The 17,145-nt window shown below is 35.9% G+C and overlaps 1 protein-coding gene across 1 annotated transcript in view; it reads left to right on the top strand.

Moving 5' to 3' along the window:
- Window positions 1-17,145, top strand: part of DIAPH3 (diaphanous related formin 3) — a 237,025-nt gene that overhangs the window by 105,079 nt on the left and 114,801 nt on the right. Inside the window, exon 20 of the mRNA XM_082771110.1 lies at window positions 1,467-1,568. Coding sequence (XP_082627236.1) covers window positions 1,467-1,568 — 102 coding nt within the window. The remainder of the gene's footprint in view (window positions 1-1,466; window positions 1,569-17,145) is intronic.

Genomic DNA, 17,145 nt, shown 5'->3' with positions numbered 1-17,145 from the left:
CTTTGACTATCATTTACTCTTTCTTTGGTTATTTTGGTCCTTGCACATAAGTCTAGCTTTTCTTTTTTTATTTGCTGACTTTACTTTCTTGATAAACTATGTTGTCCTTACAGTGGATGACACAAAATGCTTTAAAACAAATTACTTATCTTAGTCCTTAGAATCAAAGTAGTGTTTCAGTTCTTAAAATAGCGACTGTTTTTACACCAAAACAGAACAGTGATGAAGTACTGTCTAGTTCTTATCTACCAGAAAAAAAAGGTTTGATAAATGCTAAACTACCATAAAATGGTGATTGTACAAGAGCTAAGAGATTGAGTATAGGAAAACTAAAAGAAGTATCAAAGTGTTCAAGCTGGTTTTAAAAACCATTAATACTTTGGATACATGTATACTGGAATTACAAATCTAGTATTTTCATTTATTTTTTTAAGGCTATCAGAGGGAGATCCTGTTCACCAACTTGACTAAATGATTTTGTTGATTGCATAGCAATAAAACTATTTGCTTGCAGAGTAATAAAACAGATTTTGACTTAAGTGTCTGCTGTTCCACAGAGTAATGGGAAAGTGTTACAATTAGTCCTTCTGATCCATTCTTGAAAATATGGTAGTTGGTAGTGGTACAGCTGTGTTTGCCCAACCTGAATCAGTGTTAGAAGGATTGCATCTTTACTTCAGCTCAGAGAAGTACCTTCTACCTAGCTGGTAATTTATGTGGGATTCAGGTGCCTAAATTCAAATGACTATATGTAAGTGGAGGTGCTGAAGTGCTCTGGAAGCTCCAGGGAGTCTGAAGTCTTCTTAGATGATCAGATGAAGGTGTCATGTTTAGACTCTTGTGTTCACAAGGCATTCACTTATGTAAGTGCCTAAGCTTCCCATATGGACTTATGAATTGAGCTGAAGCTGGGTACCATCTCTGAAGTCCTACTTCTGGAAAGTGTGCATGCTAAGTAGTGTTCAGTGGGTTTAAGATTTTGTAGATACAGGCATTGCTTTACCTGTCATCACCTTACAGTCTGCTTTTGTTCTGAAATACTAGAAGGTAAATTATCCATTCTCAAAATATATTTTTTTTTTTCCTAGCATTAATCATTCTTGCCATACTTTAGTTAGGTACGTTACAGCTGAAATTCTTATTCTGCCTTCCCTGTCCTATTTACTTCTTTCGTTTTGTTTACACAGGGCATATCAAACATACTCATTACAAAATGGTATTTAGTAAAAGACAACAGAAACATGTATGTTCAAAGAATCAGCAGAAGATAGTGGCATTTAATAATTTGCTTTTTACACTTGGTAACCTGAATTTGTGGGTTACCTATTTACTTTCTATCAACTTTGGCACAGGAGTGTTGTCTTTGGAGTTCATGTTAGTGATGCGTAACTAATACCATTTACCTGCAATTATAAAAGCAATGCAGAATCTGAGATTTATAAGCCTCCTTCCTTTTCTTTTGATAGAATTTAATAAAACATCTTCCGGAACAAGAACAATTGAATGCATTGTCCAAGTTCAAGAGCGAGTACAATAATTTGTCTGAACCAGAGCAGTTTGGAATTGTGGTGAGTTCTTTTTTGTTAACACTATTTTTAATTTTCTTGCCTGAAATACAGTTTTAAAGCAATAAGAGCTTATTTTTTGTAAACATGAAGAGGTGGTATAGTAAAAAAGAAAAAAAAAATGTGTAGGTGGACATACCCATGGATCTGGAAGGCCTGATTGCCACATCCTCTTTCTTTAAAAAGCTAATTTAGATAAAAGAAACAAAAAAGTAGTATTTTCTGTGGCAAGGTTCACTGGAAGATATGGAGCCATTTTTTGAATTTCCATAATATGGTGGTTTTATCCTGCTGGGCATCTGAATTCCACCACTCTTGCTCAACCTCCTCAAAGGGAAAGGAGAAGAAAATACAATGAAAAAAGGCTCAAGGGTTCAGGTAAGGACAGGGAGATCGCTCGGCAATTATCGTAACAGACAAAACAAACTCAATGTCTTTGTCCCCACTGCTCCTTTATGGTTATTCTCTGCCCTTGCTCCACGTGGGATCCCTCCCACATGATGCTGTTCTTCACAAACTGATCCTTCATGGGCTTCCCACAGGCAGCAGCTCTTCAAGAACTGCTCCAACATGGGTTTGTACCATGGGGTGCAGTCCTTCAGGAACAGATCGTTCCTGCTGGGCTCTGCTCACAGAGGCCACCCCTGCAGCTTCACCCCACCACGAAAAACCTTGTCATTTATACCTGATGCACGTTGATTTTTTTTTCTGTTCTATATGTAAATAGGAATGAAATACTGTAGTTGTCATTGTGTTAACCTGTTCTGCCTTCTTCCTCCTATGTTTTATAGTATGCTTTATCCAGAGTACTTACAGTCACCTTTCACATTCCCAGTAGGAAGATATGTTTATTATATCTCCCAGGTTGAATTTCTAAAGTGAGAGAGAAAATATAACACTCCTGGTTGACTGTTGGTGGTTGATGCTCTATTTGAAAAATAATAAGGGAATACCATGTATATAGCTCATAATTCATAATTATTAATTGTTTTATCCAGACAAACACAGAATAAGGCTATTTCTTTTCCTGGATTCATACATCCATATAGGTCTTTTCGTTGTTCATTCCTAGTTTTTTCAAGCTAAGGTGATCACTGACAGCTTCATCCAGGATGATTTCCCCTGGAAGGAAGAAATTATTTTAGAATTCTTTTAGTATCTTTGGCTTCAGGGAAAAAGTATCATGTCATTGAGTACCATGTCATTGTAACAATATGTAGTTATTTTTGGTAGTTGTCTGTGTGGATATCAAATATTTGTACCTACATATTAGAATATCTGGAGTACATGTATAGGATATGAGAGCAACACTCGAGATTCTGAATCAACTGAAGTTATCTCCTTCCCTTTATTTTCATCTCCCCTGAAGGGTGAAAAAACTATCATAGATTCCCCAAATTTCTTCCTTGATCTGGAATAATAGTCTTAATATTAAATTCCATCATAAAGCAGATGTAATTAGAAGTCAGATGTACCAAGTTTAGTTTAGAGTCTCTTACGTTCAAAATTTAAGTAATATATTGTGATATATATGCTTCCTAAGAATGTATTTTCTCGTAGGCCCATATCTCAATCACTAGAAGAGATGGGTGGCGAGCTAGAAATGAAATTTCTGTATGAATATCAATGAATAAATTAATTGATCAATGAATAAATGCCATTGGTAGAGTCCCTGGTTGATGTCAGCTTAAAGCGGAGATGTTTGGAGAGGAGATGGTAAATGACAAATTGAAGGGAAAAACGATGTTAGAAAGAGTATTATGATAAAGGGGGAAAAACCAACATTATTTCATCTTTACCTATGCCATAACATGAATCTAGCTCACATATACATTTAGATGACACTATGATAAGCATCACAGGAAAAGAGAAAAAAGTTAATAATGGAATATGTTAAAAATACTTTGTCTAGCTTGATTTTCTGGTTTTGTCTTGTGCTATTTGGTGCCACTGAAGGCAAGTCCTTCTGTGCTTGTCAGAAGTGGACACCCTTTCTGTAAAACTTCATTGATTTGTTATGATTTTTTTCATCATGTTTTATGTAAGCATGAAACATTACTTTTTCTTATACATATATATGTATACATATATACATATATATATATACTTTTATATATATATATATGTATATATGTATATATCAAATTGGTGTCTGTTCTGGAATTGAACTTGCTAAAAGCTGTACTTTTTTTCCATAATATTAAAAGTTCACGGTTTCCATTAAATTAGATACTAGAAAATCAAAAGGGTAGATTGTTTATGTAGCAGAGAGGTTTATATATCAGTTTTTCTGAAAGAAATTAAAGTGTCCTGTGCTGAACAAAGTAGACTAAGCGTGATGCTCCTCTCTGATAACCTTGTTTCGAACCATGTTTGCTAGGATGATAGAGATAAGCACACATCTAAAAACTTCAGCAGTTTTTTCTGAGTCAGACAAATTACGGCAAAATGCCTGTAGAGATGGATTTGTACCGGTAAATTTAACCATGGCTGGCTAAGGTATGGACCAAGCTAAATCATTCCAACAGTAATATATGTGTAACTGATTGGGGAAATAGGACAATTGCATGCTGGGTTATGCATTTTAATCAAATTAGTAAAATGCAAATTTAAATAGCAAATATTTTTGCCATTTTGTCAAGAGTAAATATTGATTTAAAAAAAAAAGACATTTAAAAATTAATTCCACATAGCTTAATGCTTGATTTGCTATTTTTCTATTTTTTTTCTTTACTTTTTTTCCTCTGTATTTGAGCCTCAGCCAACCTAGAAGTCTGTCTTTTGCTCTTTAAAAATTTACAAATTTCCAATTCAGTTAAACTGTCTCAGCCCCATCTGATGGGAAGAGCTAGAATATAGCAGTCTAGGTCAAGTTTTGCTATATTTGTTTGTGGGTTTTCTTTTCTGAAGGAACAACTAGATTCTCACTGATTAATGCAAGTGTGTGCTTTCCTTCGTTTTCTATGGAAAACATAAAAAAACATCATTAGGTATCATTTTTCTAGCGTCACAGCTATGGTGAGTCTAGTGGAGCTGACTTCAGGGATCAAGCTACAACCAGTTTTTATCACCAAATGTTTTTCCAGCAATGTTCTCCTCCAAACCAGCGTTTGGTGCTGGCGAGACAGCCCCTGGTGCCATGAGTTCATTTCTGTCTTGAAAAAAAAAAAAAAAAAAATTGCATAAGTTATTTTTAATTTTTTTTTTGTTGGGAAGCAGGCTGAGAACTCCTGTTCATTTAAGGACCATGTACCGCTGCTGACATACATATAAAATGTTTTGCTTCATTTTTGTTCTTCTTTTCAAGTGAAGAGAATCAAACACGCAATACAAGACTTTGAGGTTTATCATTTAGTTGAGTAGTATCTCATAGTTATGGTATTTCAGAGAATTCAGAGATCATGTTAATTTACTCTGAAGTTGTGCTCAGGGGAAAGACTAAACCATGTGCCTCCCAAGAAACAGCCAAAATAGTGAATAAACTGATAATTACTACTTGAGTGATAATAAAATCTTTATAACGCAAACCTTCTTTTATCCTCCTGGCCTTGAATTCAAAGTCAAGATTTGTTACTCTGAAAGAAACAGCTAGACACAGAAGATACTGGCATGCTGTGACTGTTAACATATTGTGTTTTATTTCAATGTGAGTTAATTAACTTTTGCTGTTGGCTTAAAGACATTGAGGGCAAGACTCTAAGCAGTTCAGGTTCCCTCTATGAGAGTTTTGTGGTGTGAGGTTTTTTGTGTGTGTATTTGGTTTCTGCAATTATCCTTGTCTTTTTAAATCATATTGCACTTTTATGTTTTCTGTTCATTCAGCAGTAAGTATAAAATAAATCCTTTATTACTCTTATCTTCTCTTCCAGACTTTAGGTTTTCTTTAGATAAACTACTTTATTTTCCTGCGTGTTCTTTCTTTCACGTACTCCAGACTGCTGTCTCAGAACATAGATATTATCACGTATTAATATAGAGTTTTTTTGTTTTAACTTGCACAGATCCAAGAACTACTTTATGAAAACTGTGTTATGAAATTGTTTATGAAATCTCTTAACTTTATTAAGTGCTTTAACTTAGCTTCACAGTGTTACTGTAAGTTGATTTTGAATGCTGTATTTTGATGATCAAATGCTTCATGAAATATGTTTGTGTGTGCCAAAATCTAAATGTTCAATTGCACTTCATTTTACTATAGTTCATGTTTTCTACTTGGTTTACCCAGTGTGATGAACTTTCTCTTGAATTAATTTGTCATATTATTTTCTTGGAGGTTACATCAATTATGACCAATATTGGGTGACTTATTCTGTAAAACTTGTTAATGGAGAAAACTGGGTATGTGTTTAGAAATGAGTAGTCATATGACAGCACGCTTAAAATGTGAGACCTATCTGAGAAGAATGGGATTTCAGCTGCATGATCATCTTAGCAGTTGACTGTTGACATAAGTTTTTGCATTTGTGGTTGATTATTTTTTGTTTAGATGCTATATGAAATAAGAATTGGAATGACAAAAGTTAAATTAGAAATACATCCATGGATGTCAAGCAATAGTTTATGATTTTTCAAAGAAAAAAGCATACGTACTAAATGGTCATTCATCCTAGTTTAAGTAGTAGTTTTATTAAATAAGAATTGAATTTTATTAAATAAATTATTAGATTTTGGGAATCATTGTTACAAATAAAGACTTCATTGGATGTCGTGTTTTTTGTTTGGCATTCCTAAATGCCTTGGAAAATGTGTGTTAGCTACAAAACTAATATTTGCTTGACTGTACTTGTGCTGAACTACTACTAATTTTATTTTCTTCAAAAGGACTGTAAAAAAGACAAAAGCATATCTTTAAACAATTTCTTGCACTGTTAGAGCAATGTAAGGTAATTCTTTTGTGTGTATGGCATTGAAGGGGAAACTTTCTGTAGGAGAAGACCCATACTTTAACTTTCTATAGCATTTTTGTGGGAAATACCCAATATTTGACATTTTATGTCCATTGCTTCATATAGCAGTTGCTTTTCTTTTGCTTCCTGTCATCTTCCCTTTTTTGATGATCTTATAGTTGTATGTCAGCCAGATTTAAAGCTTCTAACCATCTTTTTCTTCTTAAGCAAACGTTTTGGCATTTGATTTGTCTGTCTTTGCTTCCAATTATTTATCTTAACTTTCTGGAAACTTGTCCATGTATTATTTTCATTTATGCATACAGCAACTTACTTCTCTCTGAATTTCTTGCTTCAAAAGTTGGTCTGTTCCATATTCTTTAGAATATGTATATAGATATAAATATCTAGTAGTCCATATATACATAACTGATAATAGATATGCATATATAATACGTATAGATGATAAGATATGTAGAATATACCTTTCACCTGTCATTTATACTTTCACGCTACTGCATGAATATATCCAAGTAAAAGTTATCTTCTATCCCTATTACAGCATTGATGGTTTATCTTTTCCTTGTATTCCATTGTTGTTGATGAGCTCATTGCTGGTTTTTGTCTTTTTCTGCTTATTTTTTTTTGTGTGTGTGTGTGTGCATTTTCCGTTTTCTTCTCACCCTTACTGTCTAGCTAATAAAACTTCCTTATCTTGATTGTGTACTTACTAAAGGTTGCTCTCTTTCAAAACTGCATTGTAGAAAGACTGGGTCTTGTCAGTATACGAAACCTTCAAGTGCTTCTTCCAAAGGCCAAAGACTACTAGCTTGGAGTGTATTTATTAGCCTTGTTGTTGCATCCTTTTACAAAACCCCTGACAGCTTCCCTCTGTTTTTTCTCATAGTACCATGAAATACTGGACAGTTTCCTGGCAGCAGTTGAAGAGTTTCTCATACTTGCACATAATTATATCTACCCCCTGTTGTAGCTATTCTATGGTCATGTTGAGTTTCAGCTACCTTTTGACTTCAGTGATTTTGTCTGGATAGCATGGCACCATATCTGTCCTGAACATTGATGACCATACAACATGTGTCCAGTTATAGCTAAGACAGAAACCAGTAAGCACAGCTGTTTTAACTGCCTGTGTGGTTGTGTTCCCCTCCCACCAGCCCCCAGTATAACTCTAAGGGGATAGTGTCACTTCCTGGGAGCAGCAGGGGCCTTCCATGCTGCTATTGCTCCATTTCAGTATGGTTTTCCTGTGTGCTCCAGACAGTTACAGTGTTCTAGACGACTCCAGTGTTGACTTGAAGACCGTCTTGTGTTGTTATCTCTTGCTTAGGTCTTCTAAAGCTTCAAGCTTGCTACCAAGTCAAGATGCTAACAGCTTCAGAAAAAAATAATATTTGATAATTTCCTTAAGATATTCTCTTAAGGAAAATTCAAAATGAGAAACACCCCATGGGTAATTTACGTATAAAGAACAGGTAAAATAATGGGATTTGGACCATGGAGATGTAGTTAAACTTCATAAGAAAAGAACTTGGGGATTACTAAATAAAAGAAAAATAAAGGTATTTTGAAGCAAGTGAAAACTAAAAGTTGCTAGCTCAGCTGCATTATTGGGAAACATGAGTTGTAGAGGAGTTTATTTATCAAGAACCCTTATAAACCTTTTTAATGACACATTATATTTGTAATTTAATGTGAAGTCATGGTCTAATTCTAACAGTTGCATAGGACTTCTTGAAAATAAGAACAAAAAGAAGTAATGGCTCAAATACAGCATAATTAAAAAAGTGATCCAGTAATGCAGCAGTATTAATTTCAGGCAAGCAAGGTTAGAGCCCTTTAAGAAATAGTGTGAGAAAAGAAATATGTGCTTATTTGAGGGACTGCTGGAGAGTTGAAATATAAGCCATTGTTCATTATAATTGTTTTTAATAAAGCTATAATAGATATGTGTGAGTCAACATTTGTTCAATGGTTTTTGAATTTAAAATATTCAAGCACTAAAGATTATCTTCTATTATTGTTCATTTGTATTAATTAGATCTGAGTCTGAGGTTGTTTTTTCATTTTTTTTTTCACCTTGAGATATTAAAATTGCAAGGGTCTTGAAGCAGCTGATAAGGGCATCTTATTGCTTGCTTGTTTGAAGTAAGCTTTCTGAACTTTTCCTAAGTTGAAGAAGAAATACAAAACAAAGGTTTATAATAACCTAAAACTTGGCCATTTCAGACCTACATGGAAAAATGAACCTAGAAAAAAAAGCTCTCAGTGCAGAATCTAACAGAAAGAGAAAATGACTTTTATTTACAAAATATTGATGTAAACTGACTTTTTCACCTGTTCAGTCTCATAGAGATTGAATTCTCTTGTACTTTTATACCCTTACTCGTCTATTATGTGTGCGTCCAAGCAGTCTGGCCAGGATTGCTAATGTGCAGCACAGAGGTCAAGGGACTTCCTTGACACCTTGTTACGTCTCTGAGCTTGTTCTTGATAGGTGACAGCAAGCTAGTTTTAGGATAGCTCTTTTATATGCTTTGCTATATGTTGTCAGTTGTTATGAAGCCGTCTTTATCTCAGAGTCTCCTAACTTCTACTTCGGTAAATCTTAGGCCATGCTGCTTCCCACGTCCTGGGTTCTTCCCCTGTGTTTAAAATACATATTTAGAGTTGGTTGGTAGGCTAGTGTCCTGGTTTCAGCTTGGATGGAGTTAATTTTCTTCCTAGTAGCTGGTATGGTACTGTGTTTTGGATTTAGGATGAGAATGTTGCTGATAACACACCGATGTTGTAGCTGTTGCAGAGCAGTGCTTACACTGAGCCAAGGACTTTTCAGCTCCTCATGCTGCCCTGCCAGCGGGTAAGCAGGGGATGCACAAGAAGCTGGGAGGGGTCAGAACCAGGACAGCTGACCCCAAATGGCCAAAGGGGTATTTCATACCATGTGATGTCATGCTAAACAATTAATGGTGGCTGGCCAGGGTGCGTGGGGGGTCTGCTGCTCAGGGTCTGGCTGGGCATTGGTTGTTAGGGGGTAGGCATTTCCATTGTGCATCACTTGCTTTGTATTTTCTTTTATCATTATCTTCCATTCCTTTTCTGTCCTATTAAACTGTCTTTGTCTCAGCCAATAAGCATATTATCTTTTTTTTTTTTTTTTTTCATAAATTCTCTCCCCCATCCCACATGGGAGGAGGAATGTGTGTGAGTGAAAGGCCGTGTGGTGCTTAGCTGCTTGCCAGGTTAAACCACAGCAGCTAGTAAGAAAAGGAGTAATTTATGTGATATTATGCAGCCCTGTTGCTATTCCCTAGGTGCTACTATGCAGGGTCTTCTGATAACTCATCTATGTTGTGGTCATATTGGAGTGTAGGTCTTCTGGTTGTAACATGAAAAAAAAATAATTCCTCAGTTTTACGGCTGGGAATGGTGTACTGAGAACAAGTGCAGGTTGTTCTATTGATATTTTTGTGCTTCTGTTTTCTGCTGCTTACATGTGCGCGTTTCTTTTTGTACCAACCTCAATATTTCTGTTAAAGAACTATGCAATAGGAGGAATTAACATTGGCATTATTATGTAGCCAGAGTACAGGAGCTTTGGTGAATGTCTATCCTGTACACAGGAAATGGCACTGAAAAAAAGGTGTTGTTGAACTCTTTTTACTCACTTCTACAAATTTGTTCAGTAACGAATGTGCACTTGAAAAAGTGCACTGACAACTCCTTTTTTTTTTTTAAAATATTATTATTATGGAGTAAATATCATGTTTGGAAGAATGAAGGAAGGATAAATATAAATTTAAGCATTTTGGATATATTGGCATAATTTACACTTCAAACAGTAGACTTTTGGAGGATGGAGTGAGTATGCAGTAAACTGTCTTTGTGTTGGAAGCCAGCCTTCCACACCCTCAAATTGCTTGTTTTAGATAGGGAAGGGTTGTGGTGGTTGTTTTTTTCTTCTTCTTGCTTCACAGCAGTGCTGCATTCCCAGTGGTCAAAGTTAACTTTGAGCTTCATATTTAGGCACAGCGCATCATAATCTTGATTACAATAACTATCCTCTTGTTATGTTGCTTTTTTGTGACTGACCCTTGAATAACTTAATGTTTTTGCTGGGAACCGCCTTCCCATTGAGTTTTTGACAAGTATAAGTTGCTTAATGGCAATGAAAGATATTTTAGGAACATCAGTGACTCAAAATTTGATTGCAGTGGTTGTAAAGTTAAAATGTATAGTTATGGGTGCAGTTCTAATAAAGAATAATGGATTGTAATGGATCAGAACATGATTCAGTTCTGTCCTCATTGCAACCAGTAGGCATACCTAAAACTGAACTGTAAAAGCAGGAGTATGGCCTATAAAGTTGTGAATTTCCCTCTGTTCACCACTGCTGAAGCATACTCAGTTAAAGTATTACAGCCAGTTTGGGGGTGTTTTGTACATTAGTTATAGAGGTGTGAATCCAAACATGGACTTGGACTTCAGAGGTGACTAATGACACCTCTTTGTTGTAGAAATGAGCAATATGAAGAAATATTGCTTAAGTTTTTAAACTTGAAACCCAAGGCAGGGTGTTCTCTTGAAATATGTGTAGGAAACATGGAAAAAGAAATGGAATTATATGTCCTGAATACTGATGGTTGTTATGGAAGTATATAATAGGTTTACATTTTTGACAAAAGTTACACAGGTTAGACAACAAACAGGAGGATTTTTCTAATAGTGGTAATAATTAAGACAATATAACTAGAGAGATTATGGAGTCTTTGTAGTCAGCCATCTCTTTGAGCAGACAAGCTAATACGTATTCTGTTGGCAAAGCTGATTCTCCCATAGGAAGGCTGAATGCAGTGAGTGACCTCCAAAGGTTGTCTCCCTGCTTATTTTGTATATTTATTGACTAAAATGTGCAAACACAGTACTGCTTTGTATAGATTCTGGCATATAAGCATTGCAATTAGTGGGATAATACTACTTAAATACTTGTTTTAGGAACGCCTTTCTAATGAAAATCAACACTTTGCACCTAGGATATATGACAAATCTCAGTTATAGCCTAGCTCATAGCATGATTATCTGATCTCTCCCTTTACCAAGCAAGCCATCTGAAAACTCAGCTTAAATGGGTAACTTTTTTTGTTTTATAGTGGATTAATGTAAAGAGTTGGTAAGAAAGATTTACTGAATTTATCTGCATTGCAGATTTATGCTGAAAATACTTGAGGCAAATGTTGGATGGATGTTGTGTTGTTTTTTTTTTCTTACTCTGTAATATGTTTTTATTTGAGAGGAAGAAAAATAATGGTTGATTAAAATAGCTTGTTGATGGTGATGATTCAGAGAATCCATCTAGCTTTTACAGTTTTTTATGAGGTCATGAACTCCTTTATTCCTTTTATTGATCTATGTGTTGTTTTGAATATGCAGTCCTTAATGTCCTTGGTGGTCTTTCCTTTTTTTGTACTAAAATCATTCAGGGAATAATAGTGACCAAACCCACATTCAGTTCTCATCAGTTTTTGTATTGGTTTTGAATATTATTCAGTGTTCTGAAAACAGTGGGATACAAGATGCTTCAGAAGGCTGTTTTTAGCAGTTGTGGGGATGATAAATTACTAGCTGACGTTTTAAGGCTTTGACTATAGTAATCAACTGAACAACACCAGAGAATTCTTTTGAACATTGAACCTTGATTGTCTGTAGTGCTAATTTGGTAGAATAGACGTTAACTGTAGGCATAGAATAGTCATCCTGTTGGCCTGTACAGAATTACATGTTCCCAAACAATTCCTGGGCACAGTCTGGGAGTGAGCATGAGCCAGATCTTATGATCTGAGTATCCAGTTAGATAATTGAAGACTTAAATTGGTAAGAGAGAGGCAGATTGGTTTATTAAGACAAGTTTTAATGATTACAAAGCAGATCTTTCTGCTTTCATCACAGGGGGGACAGAGCAGTACATCAAAGGGAAGTTGGGTACAAGCATGTTGGTTCCAACCATTGATAACCTGAGTGTCTTGCAGGCGTGTCTACACCTCTCGGGCCTGGCATCTCTGAGCACTTCTGGAAGTGCAGAAGGACACGACAATGTTTGGTCCCGTGTCATGTGGCTCCAGATTGTTGCTCTCACCATCCCTAGGTTGTTTTGGGATTCAGTTTATATACATGACTACCAGAATACTCAAAATATAATTGACTCTCTAAAGAGTTGTAGGTTGTCATGGTAAGTTAAGCTTTCTTGTTGCTCCAGCTAAAAATGTTCTGTAATGATAGCTCCCTGTCAGCTCCCCAGTGGCGCACATCAACTTCTCCCCACTCTCTTGCCCACGGAACAATGCTAAGGCTTAAGGATTATCTGTGCCAACTTACATTAGCAACTTGTTGCACCACAAACTGTCCGCAGTGGTAGTTCTCATCTGGTTCTGCGGTGTGCAGGGAGCTGAATCTAGCAGCAGGCATGTGAACTCTTCAGTGCCTGTGATCCTTAGTGACAGAAAATAGTCCTGGAGAAATTTGATTTATTACTATGGTTTTAAATCCATAAATGTAATTCCATTTCAAAAATCATAATTTTGACATTATTTATAAACAAATTTGATGCAAAAAAATTGCTAATACTTGTTACGATACTTTTAGTGGACCTTTGACCTTAGGTGTAGGTAACTATTATTAGCAATTGCATGCTTTAGGATAGTGTCTCAAGTACCATGTGTGATAGCTCCTACTAAAGTTTATCTTAAAACTTAAGATATTTGAAAATATGTTCACATATAGTTTGGGAGTGAGAAAAAGAAACAATCTTGATCACTTTTATTTACTCAAAGATAAAATTGAGGGAATTATGAAATATTGTTTCAGAAATAATTAATATCTGGACCTTGTGAGGAACATGACAGCTAACCTGAATAGAATTTGGCAAGCTATCCTCATGTGGCTTCACAGCTTGTTCGCTGATGGATGTGTTTTTAATGAGTTCATACCAAAAGAGAAGATTTCACTAGAGTAAATTGAAGATTAGAGTGAGGCCTGATGAAGGCTAGTTTGTCTTAAATAATTCAGCAAACACTTAAAATGATCAATTCCATATTCAGCTGGTGATTTCACCTGTATGTTCACACTAAGGATAACTCAGAATGTGTTAATGTCTTCCACTGGTATCTGGGGAATACCCTACTATACCTGAAGAGGTGTTCCTAATACTTGATGCTTGGGCACAGCCGTACCTAGTGCCATAAATAGCACCATTTCAGTTTATTTAAGATCCTAAAGTAGTGAGGTGTATAAAAATATATTTATGCCAAATAACAGTCAAGTTACTTAAGTTGTTCAGAGGGGAAACATCCTTAACTCTTACAATGTTGATGTCTTTCAAACTTTAAACCTGAACAGGGTGGAGAACCAAGCTCCAGAAATATCTTCTGAAAATGATCTGAACTAATTTGTCAGTTTGCAATTGACAAGAGTGAGTATTTCTATGGATTAGATTATATTACTTCAGATGCATCACTGCAAGACGATTACTCTGAATCAACATCTGTAAAAGATTTGGTACCAGTAGGTCTCACTCTTATCCTTGTTCAGTTGTGATGAAACAGTTTTGCATGATTCTAGTTCAAAAAACAAAATCTAAGGAATGGATTAAAAACAATTGTCTTGTTTCTTCAGATGGCAGGCAGTGGTGTTTTTTTCTTCTGGCATGGACGTAGGCTCTCTCTTTTTTAGTTTTCTCCCTGGAGGTCTCACTACAACTTCCTAGCAATGAGGTTGCATGTCTGAGAGTTTTCATCTTTTGTCTCCAGCCAATCAGTGATTCACATTGCAGATTCCTCTAAACGTCTTGAGCTTGTCTTGAATCTACTTTGATGCAATCTCTGTAAAAACTCAGTGCAGTTCACACGGCATTACTGATGAAAATTGGTGCCATATTGTTTTCACTTAAGAAGCTTTGTCAGATGTGTCTCATTATGACTCAATGTAACTGCAAAACTATCACCTGTTGGTAGACTGTTTGGATTTTCTTTTACCCATATAGCAACAACTTTGTGGAGTATATTGCAGTAGTTTGGCAGTATTCACACTTTGGCTTGCAGTTTCCTAAAATCAAACAGAGCAATTTTTTATGTAAGATTTCTTAATATTTGACTAGAATCTTGGGTCTCCAGGAAAAAAAAGAAAAAACAAACAAGTGATTCTGAGCTTAGACATTTTGACTTGACCAAGAAATGCAAATTACAGTTGAAATTAAATCTGAGGTAGCTTTTCCTTAAAGATTCTAAGATTAATAGCAATTTCTTTACACCTGAAAGAAGACTTGCATGGGGCAGCTAAATTTAGTGTGGATTCTACTATCTGTTTTTCTCCTTTTTATTTCCATGCCTTCAGTGATCATGAAAGAGAATCAAGAAGAGATATACCCAAAGCAGAATTTCTTCACTTGTGTCTTGAAAGGTACTGCTTCAAGATTAAGGGTACTCAGGGAAAGACAAACTTCCTTATGACTTGTATTTTCACTCTCTTAGTCTTAGGAGTAGACTGCACAATTTCCACTCAGTTTGGAAACATGCCACATAGGTGGCCTTTGCCACTTGTATTGGTTAAAGCATTCCTTACTACTTCCCAGCATATCCTTCCTGTCTTTGTTCAAAGTCTCTTCCCACAATAATAGTTTTGATAGTTGATGTCTTACTGTAGAGGCTGTTCCCCATTTTATCAGCACAGAAGACTTAAAGCACCTAAACCTTGGTGCCAGATAAGAATGGAGCTTTGTTGGGCTTTCAGAAAATTTGAGTTTGGGTTGGTAACACAGGCTAGAACAATATTTTGGCTTCACTAAAAATATCAACAATCCTTTTGAAGATAATTTTCATGTGGGGATTTGAATATCTTAAGAAAAACTCTTCTGAGTAAGGACCTTGATCAATCCATGATCTCTCAACAACCTCAAGTATTGTTTGGGAAGTTAGTCATTTACGTTAAGTTGATGCATCCGAAGGACTGTAAAGTGTAGGGCAGCTGTGCTAAAAGAATCTTGAGGCTAGTCAGCATCTTAGATTTCTGGAGCTTGAAACAAATATGCACTTATTCTAGCTTCTGACTGTAGAGCTCAAAGGAGCTCCTATGGACCCCAAATCCTTTAGTACTTACCCTCTCTGTTATCATTTTGTAGAAGTGGGGAACATTTTTCAAGATATATGAACATCTTTCCAACAGCATTCACTTATGTGATGTTTCATGTCAGACAGTTTTTGCCATGGATTGCCTGTGGTTCCAAATGCACCAAGTAACTATATGGAAAAAATTTCTGAATTCTCTGTTGACAAGACTACAGAAGATCTACAGCAGAATGCTGTTTCCTTTCCACTACTGTCATCATCATAGACACGTATCTTCCTGATTAGGAAATTAACTTAGATGCCTTGTTGGGTCAGTACAGAAGACTATTCTAAATATGAATGTGTTAGTGATCTGCGCTTTTTCTGAAATGTGTCATGTCTATCACATCAAAGACATAATCAGCTGCTGATGATGTCTGTTATCACTGTATACTGCTCAAATAATTACGTATTGTCAAATTCTACTTTTTAGTTGGGAGTAAGTATGGTGGTTCAACCTGGTGGAAAATACTAAGCCTGCTGTCATCACTTTTAGACATTCCCACACAGACTTTGATCTTCTACCTATATCTTCATAGCCTGTATGTTGGGACACTCAAAGTAATAGCATTAGGATGTGGGTTTCTGGTAGCAGCCAGAAAGCAAATGAAGGACTCCTTTAGAACTAAGCTGATAAGATTTTTCCATCTAGAATACAGCCAGATCTCTCTTACTTTTAGAGACTCTTCGTGTGGTTTGATATTGTATTATTCTTGTTTAAATTTCTCAATGACTTGTGCCCTTGACTTCTGCTGTAAATTTATTTATTTTTGCCATCTGGCTGAATTAGAGGTTTTGTAGAGGACTTTTCCTATGTCAAACTCTGACTTGGTTTCCCATGAGGAAACCTTTTCAGTCTGGTTGCATCTGCTCCATATGTACCTTTTAATGAAAATAGCTTTTCTGACGGCTGTTACATCTGCTACAGATAGGAGAATTTTGGAGATTTAGACCCTCTTATTCATAGATGATACCTTTTTAGGAAGATAGTGTTGTCTTAACTCTGAGAAACAAAAGCTGTCTGTGTCCCAGTCTGATCAAGATGTCAGTAAATCTGTGTGTTTGATAGTTTCCATCTACCTGCCTCAGCCTACAAGCAAACAAAAAAACCTTTGTGTGTCCAGGTTGAACAACAACTCTTTTTTAACCTGGATAATGGATGTGTGCTAACTGTATTTTCAGATAGGATAAAAAACAATTAAAAACAAAAACAAACAAACAAAAAACACACACACAAAAAAAAACGCACACACAAAAAAAAAATTTATTCTCAGAGTGGAACATACCTATCTGTGAATTTCAGCAGGAAGCCTATTGCAGTGTATAGCAGTCTGTTACGTCAGCTTGTTTCGAGAGCTGTTATAGCCCCTATTGGAGATTTGGTTTTATTTTGTAGGACAGGTGACCTCTGGAGCATTCAAAAGGAGGGTCCTTTCTTCAGAGATCCGCAGGCTGGTTCATCTTTTTTGAATGTAATGCCATCAAAAACAGTACCAGGCATTTTCTGCACAGTGCATCAGT

The sequence above is a fragment of the Aythya marila genome (genome assembly GCF_965140915.1).
Source record: "Aythya marila genome assembly, chromosome: 1".
Taxonomy (NCBI): Eukaryota; Metazoa; Chordata; class Aves; order Anseriformes; family Anatidae; genus Aythya; species Aythya marila.
Note: the sequence above shows the minus strand (reverse complement) of the source record. Positions and strands in the feature narration are given on the sequence as shown.